General features: G+C 42.4%; 1 protein-coding gene across 1 annotated transcript in view; it reads left to right on the plus strand.

Moving 5' to 3' along the window:
* Nucleotides 1–3046: 3046 nt before the first annotated feature.
* Nucleotides 3047–9082, plus strand: part of LOC138155892 (prostate stem cell antigen-like) — a 25821-nt gene continuing 19785 nt past the window's right edge. The window contains exon 1 of the mRNA XM_069081158.1: nucleotides 3047–3213. Coding sequence (XP_068937259.1) covers nucleotides 3165–3213 — 49 coding nt within the window. The 5' untranslated portion in view covers nucleotides 3047–3164. The remainder of the gene's footprint in view (nucleotides 3214–9082) is intronic.

Raw genomic sequence — 9082 nt, forward strand, 5'->3', positions numbered from 1 at the left:
AGTTCTGATTCTACAACCAATCAAAAAGGCATAAAAGTATGTGGACTTTTGCTGTTGCTCAGTCATGTCTGACTCCTTTGGACCCCATCTGGAGTTTTCTTAGCAAAGATATTGGAATGGTTTGCCATTTCCTTCTCCAGCTCATTTTACAGATGAGGAAATTGAGGCAAACAAGGTTAAGTGACTTGCCCAGGGTGCCTGAGGCTGAATTTGAACTCATGAAGATGAGTGTTCCTGATATCAAAACCAGTATTCTATCCACTGCACCACCTAGCTGCCACTGTGAGGTAGACAGTCATAGAATACCTGTGCATTCTTTCAAGTGGAGATCAGGGCCCTCCGTTACACATTTCCAGAAGTAGGCTAACCAAATGGGTGTCACTACTCAATATATATAATTTCTCTGAGCCTCAGTTTCCTCTTCTGCAAAAATGATAGAGTTAGACTAGGTAGCCTCAAAGATCCTTTTTAGCCCTCAACCAGTTGTCCTATGATTCCTTCAACTTCAATTTTATGCCTTCTTTACTGGGTTCCCCAATGCAAAGGAACATTTTTTCCTTTGCACCATTTTTATTTGCAAGTTTAAGTAACTTCACATGTACGTTATACTCCCTGATAACAACTGTTTTTATAAGCTAGAAGGAATGTCTTCTGTGTCTTTGGGAAACCTTGTGTCTCTACCATGGGAACTGGTACAAGCCTGACATTTAATGGGACCTGAACTACCTAGGTTTTCTGGGGATCAAAGATATAAAGGGCTTTAAAGAGGGAGGGGGGGCGGGGTCAAGATGGCAGAGCAGAAACAGGACCTCCGGTTGGCTCCAGCTCTCACCATCTCCAATCCATGTAAAAGGGGACTCTGAACAAACTTTGGAGCTACAGAACCCACAAAATGACACAGAAAAGCTAATCTTCCGCTGAGGACAGCCCGGCAGGCCAGCAGGAATCGGCCAGCACAGCGCTCTGGGAGCTGAGCCCAGCTCTGCTCCGAAGTTTTAGCCCCAGGGTGGGCCTGACCAACCACTGGCTGGAGGGACTCCAGATCACCAGCAGCTGTGGCTGTTTCCAGAATTATCAACACATAGATGCTAAGGACAAAGTAAGAGGTCAGTGCAGTATGGACTTTGGGACCCAGTAGTTGGGAGTGCCTCAGCTTTTGCCCCCAGGGCAAGAAGCCACTGAGGGCTGCAGTGCAGCCATGTGGCAGCTTCAGCTCCTGGCCTGCAGAGTCTAGGGGGACCAAGCAACCAGTCTGAGGGGTAATCATTCTTCCTTTAACCTGCTTGGATCTGGATTGCGGTCTAGGGTGGAGGTCCTGGGGTGTGTGACTAGCTTGCCAGAGCATGCGGAGGCTTCAGAGAGGACACCCAACTAATACCTCTGGCAGCTGAGAAAACCCCATCGTTTGGTATGAAGCTCCCCGTTCTGGTAGCAGAGTCCTACTGTGGCAAAAAGCCCAAAAGTCAAGTAATTGAGAGGCAACATGACCCGGCAAAGGAAGCAAAGCAAACAGAAGAATCCAACATTATACTCCTATTTTGGGGGCAAAAAGGATCAAAGCATGGAATAGGAGGAAGACAGTAAAGTCAGAACTCCTGCACCAAAAGCTTCAAAGGAAAATACAAGGTGGTTACAGGCCATAGAGGACCTTAAGAAGCAGATAAGAGAAGTGGAGGAAAAATTGGGAAGAGAAATGAGAACGATGCAAGAAAATTACTAAATGAGAGTCAACAGCCTGACTGAGGAAAATAACACCTTAAAAAATAGATTAACTCAAATGGCAAAAGAGGCTCAAAAAGGCAATGAGGAGAAGAATGCCTTAAAAAACCAAATTTGCCAGATGGAAAAAGAATTTCAAAAGCTCACTGAGGAGAATCATTGCTTCAGAATGATTAGAGCAAATGGAAGCTAATGACTTTATGAGAAATCAAGATTTTGTTAAACAGATCCAAACAAATGAAAGACTAGAAGGCAATGTGAAATATCTCATTGGAAAAACCACTGACCTGGAAAATAGGTCCAGGAGAGAGATTTTTAAAATTATTGGACTACCTGAAAGCCATGATCGAAGTAAGAACCTAGAAATCATCCTCCAGGAAGTTCTCAAAGAAAACTGCCTGATATTTTAGAACCAGAGGGCAAAGTAGAAGTTGAAAGAATCCACAGATCACCTCCTGAAAAAGATCCCCTCCAAAAAATAAAGGGCTTTAAAAATGGTAAAGTTTTCTAAAAAATAATTCCTATCTAGATAGAGCTTTATAGTTTGTAAAATCCTTTCTATAGAACAAGTCTACAAAGCTAATGGCCTAGGGATTCTTATTACCTCCATAAAAAAAAAAAAAAAACAGAATTGCAACTCAGTAAGTCAAGTGTATTTATTCAAAAAATAAGGGTCCAATGGTCTGTAAGGGCCCTGCTGCTCCAAAGAACTCTGGTTCTAGAATTCTTTGATTTGTCCAAGGTCATTCAGTTAGTAAAGGTCAGAGCAGGACAATCAACTTTATCAAAACCTGTTATTGTAGCTATATCTCAAAATTACAGGGGGCTGACTTGTGACTCTTCTCTTTGATTATTCCTGCTCAAGTGACTCAAATCGATTCATGAGATCACTTCCAAAATTCTTTTGTTGTTTGACCTTTAGTAGATTCCTACTCCAAACCTTTCCTCCTGGCTCTGAGATGACCTTGTTAGAGGAACACAGGTTAGATACCTACCAGTCTAGGACTAGCAATGGCTTAGGCATCCATCTCCTGAGTCCCCTCCCACATCAGCATGGAGATGGAGTGTTCTAGCCTGTGACATTGCTATATGAATGCTTTTTGACACAGCCTTCAAAGGCATGGAGGAGGGTGGGGCCTCCACCAAAGGAATCATAGATGCCGGAAGTATGAAATATTGTTTTTTGACCCTTTGGTATTTCGTTCTTGAAAAACGCCAAAAGATAACATTGATACTATGGTAGTACTGAGTGGAAAGATAAATAGGAGTGTTTGTATGTCCACACCACAGAGCCATTACCTGCTGGTACAATTTTAACTGATTGTACCTGACTGAAGCAGGACTTACTTTTTTTTAAACAAATCCTTTCTTTGTCTTTCCACAAGCCTGTTGCTGACTCTTGAAGACACAAGCCCCACTGGACGGCCTGAGGAGACTAAGCTCAGATGGCATCTTACCTGTTCATCTTGATGGCCTTCCTGTGTTTTGAACAAGGTGAGATGTCCTGAAATTTCCTACTGAAAAGTGAATTTTTCTGAGATTGTGTAAAAAGTCATTTTGATGACTGGAAAATCCCCTTAATGTCTCTCTGAGCAACTAAGTTCCATTGGAGGGATGGATTTACCCTGTGCTTCCTCAGGATGCCTAGAGCAGCCACAGAAAAGAATTATATTTAAGACTCCAATTTTCAGAAAATGTGTCAACCTATACTGGTAGAATGCATTTCCTCCCCTGGGAGTTCTCTATACCAATCACAGGTCCAGCTCTCATCTCTTTTATCTTTGCTATGAATGATATGGAAAATAAAACCATAGACTTGGAAGGCAGAATGGAATGGGCAACAGAATATGGAAAAAGTCAGAGGACCAGGGTTTGAATTCTCAAAAGCTACCTTCTCCCAGTAAGACCCCAGGTAAGCCATTCTCTCTAAGCCTGAGGTTTCTCATCTATGAAATAAGGCTATTGGAGTAGATGGTTTCAAGGTCTTTTTTCCAGCTCCAGCTCAGGATTGTGTAATGAGAGCCAGCAGGGACTTCAGACTATCTCCTCCAGCCCCTTCATTTTAAAAGTGAGGAAACTGAGACCCTGAAGAGCTGTGACTTGCCCAAGTTCATGCCAGATGTGAGATTTGAACCTAGGTCATCCAGAGTCAGTGTTTTCTCCCTGTTACAATGCCTCTGAGTCCATGGTCCTAAAGTCCATAATAGACAGTAATGATTATAGATATGAGAAACAAACCTGTGATTTCACTGACAGAAACAAGTCCCAAGTGATGACCTTCCCTCCACCAGTTCAGGCTGGCACCTTCTCTGAAACTTAGTCTTAGAGAATTGTTTTACATGCTGCAAAATCACAGAATTTGGGGTTGAAATGGATTTCAGCAGCCATCTAGTATTCACAAATGAAACCCCCACCATAACCCACCAGAGGGCTGGTGGTCCTGTCTCTGCTTAAAGATCTCCAAGAAGGGTGAGCCCATTTCTTCTTGAGGAAGCTCATTCTGCATTTTGCACACATTGAAATCAAATCCACCAATTCCTTTATTTTCAGAGAGGTAATACAGTGAGTCGAATGCTGGGCCTGGAGTCAGGAAGGGTTCAAATCTGGCCTCAGACACTACCTGTATGACCCTGGATAGGTCCCTTAACCACTGAATGTCTCAGTTTCTCCAGCTGTAAAATGGGGCTAATAATAGCACCTACCTCTGGGGTCATTGTGAGAATCAAGTAAACCGCTTAGCACAGTGCCCAGCACACAGTGAGGACTATATAAATATTAGCTATTATTAATAGATGTTTGCCCCTTTCCCCCACCTACTCCTCTCCAAGGAGAATGAGGCAACTATCCTTCTATTTAACTAGAATGTCCTTATGTTTTCTGATTTCATTAGTGAGAATGTTCATAATGATAGACACAGTTCAGTTACTACAGTCGTATGTGGTCTTGTTTATCAACGGACAGGCTCTCAATTGAGATCACCAACAGTTAATATTTGTAGATTATCTAACACCTCTGTGACGCTTGGGATCCTCTGCCTCACTTTTCCACCATTCTACCACAATCTCCACAGAGGCAGGAAGATGATGAACAGGACAGAGGATAGTTTTATATTTTTTGTTTGTTTGATCGATTTGTGGGTTGCTGCGGCTGAGGTATTCTGTCATAAGGTCATAGACCTGGAACTGGGAGAGTCCTCAGAGGTCACCTAGTCGAGCTCCCATATTTTACAGGTGAGAAAACTGAGGCCCAGGGAAATTAAATCGCTCATTCAAAGTCATACAAGTAGCAAGCATCGGAAGAGAGATTGGCTTTGACTCCAGACCCAGGGTTCTTTCCATAGTATTACACCAGCCAAGCCAATGGCGATGAGCCTCTCCATCCGTAGCTAGATCAGCATCCCCAACTGGCGGCTGGCTCCATACACCCAACCTTTCCAACCCGAGAGAACCAGTCAGAGCTTGAGCTCTGTTGGCATACTTTTCAAGATCTCAGGGTTACCTTTCTTCCAGACATGAAGAAGCATCTGAATAGTAGAGGAGATAGATTGTTATTATTCAATAAATACTTGTGGAATGATTGAATAAAGAGGAAAAAGCTGTAAAAATCCAACTAGGAGGGCCAGGTATTTAAAAGGCTTCAAAACAGAGACTTTCCACTTTTTTATTTTATATTTTTTGTTTCATAGACTCCTTTGGCAGCCTGGAAGTGTCCATGGGCTCCTCAGAATAATGTTTTTAAATGTGTAAAAGAAAACTTTGCAAAGGAAACCAGTTATATTGAAATAAAGATGTATAAAAATTTCCACCCATAGTCATGAACCCCCGAAAAATCTCTCCACAGACTCCTTGAGTTAAGAACTCTTGCTTTGAAGCCTGGGCCATTCATTTGGAATCAGAAGATTTAAATTTGAATCCTATAGAATTTTCTATAGACCCATTTCTATAGAATTTTAAGATCTACAAAGTATTTTTCTAAGAACAACTTGTGAAGGTGGATGGTCATGTTATTATTCAGAATTGGGGTCAAACATCTTCAGAGCAGGCATTTGAACCCAGAAACACTCATTCTAAGGAGAAAAGCTAGCTACTTCATACACTCACACACATACATATATACATACTTCATATATGTGTATGTAAACATATATATACACACTTCTTATAAGATTTCAAGAAGGAATTTCAAGTCTAGTACTGATTCTGGTTTGTTTTTTAAATTTTATTTTGATTTGGGTCTTTTTTGTTGCTGTTATTTGTTTGTTTTGAGATTGGGTCTTTCTGTCTCACCCAGATTGGAAGTTCAGGAGTCACTCAGAAGCCTGATCTCACTGCTGATGGGCATGGAAGCTTTGATCTCCTATGTTCCTAACTTAGGCCAGTTCATCCCTCCTTAGGCAGTCAGGTTCCCCTATCCCCTAACCTCACCCCCTAGGGATCCACATTGGTGTTGGATTAATGCAGACACCCAATCCCAATCAGCTTTAGTCCAACTGTAGCTCAAAATTCCTGATCTCAAGCTATACACCAGCCTATCTCTCTGGTTGTGTAATGGTGATTACAGACATGCACCATCATACCTGGCTGCTTCTGTTTTATTTAGAATATCGCTTCAAATTTAATAATGCTGCAGCATAACCTTGGCTTTTCACAGAGTCTCTGTGAGATCCTATGGGGCCCACAGGGGCCATCAGGGGACCAGAGGGTCTACGAACCCCCACTTCAAAGCCTCAGCCTCCTAGCTATTTAATTAAAATGTTCTTTTCCTGTCCACAGAAAAGGACAGTGGCTGGACCTAGGCAAATGAAGGGATCGTAGAAAAACTGCGCAAGTATACAGATGAAGCACAACAGTCATGTTCCCCTCCCAATCTCCAGATGATTAAGGCCAAAATCTGGGGGTCTTTTTGGTGGAAAAGGGGTACAGGGAGTGGTTGGAATAATTCTTCAGTCCTCTCCTTTATGTTATGATGGTCACATAAGTTAATCATAGAATGATGAACCTAGAAGAGCCCTCAGGATAACACAGTCATGCCTCCTCATGTTACAGAAAAGGAAACCAAGGTCCAGAGACAGGAAGCAACTTGCCGTACAGTTAGATTGGGGGAAGTGGTGGAGCAGAACCCAGGCTTTCTACTTCACTGCTCAAAGTTCTTTCCACATATTCTGTTTTGTTGTTTTGGTTGCTGAGTAGTTTCAGTCATGTCTGACCCTCCATGACCCCATTTAGGGTTTTTTAAAAAATTTATTTATTTACTTTTAGTTTCCAACATTCAGTTCCACAATCCCTTGAGTTCCAAATTTTCTCACCCTCCTTCTCCTCTCCCCCACCATGGTGGCATGAAATCCAATACAGGTTCTATATATACCTTCACATTAGACACTAGTCAAATTGCAAAGAAGAATTATAACCAATGGAATGAACAACGAGAAAGAAGGAATGAAACAAAACACAAAAAAGAGAGGGCAAGTAGCTTGCTTTGATCTGCATTCAGACTCTGTAGTTCTTTCTCTGGATGTGGATATCCCTCTCCATCATGAGTTCTTTGGATTTATCTTATAACCTTGCACTGATGAGAAGAGCCCAGTCTATCAAAGTTAGTCATCACAGATACAATGTGTCTGTAATTCACTTAGGGTTTTCTTACCAAAGATACAGGAGTGGTTTGCCATTTCCTTCTCCAGATCATCTTACAGATAAGGAAACTGAGGCAACATGGTTAAGTGATTTGCCCAGGGTCACCCAGCTAGTAAGTGTTAATGTCAGTAAGAAGCTGGATTTGAACTCAGGTCTTCCTGATTCCCAAGCCAGTGCTCTATCCACTGTGCCACCTACCTGCCCTTTATTACATACTCTTTAAAAGACCCAAAATGATGAAAACTTTCCACTCATAGTGAACTGTACTGATGTTTTTTCAACATCTATATGTTCTTGGCCCTACCCATCTTATCACTAAACCAAGAATTCTTTAGTTATTGTAGACTAAGGTTTTCTTTATCATTCTTTTTCTTTCTCCTGGCAGTTGAGATGTCTTTTACACAGTCCTTTCCAGCCTTTACAATCCAATTCCAGGGTCTGAGGACTACTCATGGACAATGCTGTAGAGGAGATATTGTTCAGGAGTAGGTACAGGTTGGACTAGAGGACACAGAATTTAGACTGGACATCCTTACAGACGTATCAATCTGAGCAGTGGCACAGTGAACACAAAAATAAATAAGGCCAATGCACAATAACATATAATCTGTGCATCAGAGAGGTAGAAAACAGAATGCTAGTGAAATTATCTGGAGAGGATCTAATTAGAGCAGGAGGGAGGCGGGTCAGGAAAGGTATCCCAGAGGAAGGAGGCCTTTAAAGGCAGATTGCAGGTCAGCCACAGCAGAAGGGTGGGAGGGAGGAGTGTGAGCAAAGATCCAGACTCCAGAAAGCACAGGCCATGTTCTGAGAACCAACGTGGTCCTTCTTGACTGGAGACCTTGAAGAGCCATTAAGAGGATGTCTTTAGAGTAGAAACAAGAAACCAAAGAAGTAACAGAACCACTTCCCTGAGGTCCTGGGACTTCTTGCTGCACAGACTTCCTGAATCATTCTCAGCTCCTCCATATGTACTGTTATGTCCGCTTCTTGGAGCCACATATTAAGGGGGATGCTGACCAATGATAGTATGTCTGGGAGGGTGCAATCAGAATGGGGAGGGGTCTGGACACTGTACCCTGAGGCAGGAAAGCACTATCCACCTAGAGGAGGAAGCACGGCTCTGGCCTGGACGTCAGCTCCCTAGTGTCCTGATTCCACCACTTGCTAGCTATGTGATCACATACAAGTTGCTCCTGGGTCTCTGAACCTCATTCTCCTTCTCTGTAAAATGGGCATAACCATACTAACTCTGCTTTGCTCATTAGGTAGCTATAAAGAAAGCACTTTGTAAACCATAAAGGGCTTGAGAAATAGCTTTTAAATTTTTGTTACCATCTTTCTTTCTGTCTGGGGAGAACTCAGAAATCCAGGAAGGCAAAAGGTAGCTCCAGCTTTACTAGACAAGTTTCACAAAGTCCTTCTGTGTTTTGGAATCAAAGGATGTTAGTAATGAGGACCATATAGATTATAGGGTTCATTGTCTCACCCAATGCAGAAATCCCTGACAAGGAGCCATAACCTCTACTGGGATCCTTCCATGAATAGGGGGCTCACTACTGACTGAGGCCACCCATTTGATTGTTATGATTGTAAGAAATTGACTGGGGGTGGGGGAGAAGAGAAGCGAAGAGAAGAGAAGAGAAGAGAAGAGAAGAGAAGAGAAGAGAAGAGAAGAGAAGAGAAGAGAAGAGAAGAGAAGAGAAGAGAAGAGAAGAGAAGAGAAGAGA

This window comes from Petaurus breviceps, unplaced genomic scaffold, assembly GCF_028583685.1.
Source record: "Petaurus breviceps papuanus isolate PSGF00001 unplaced genomic scaffold, PetGlider_PUasm1.0 98, whole genome shotgun sequence".
NCBI lineage: Eukaryota > Metazoa > Chordata > Mammalia > Diprotodontia > Petauridae > Petaurus > Petaurus breviceps.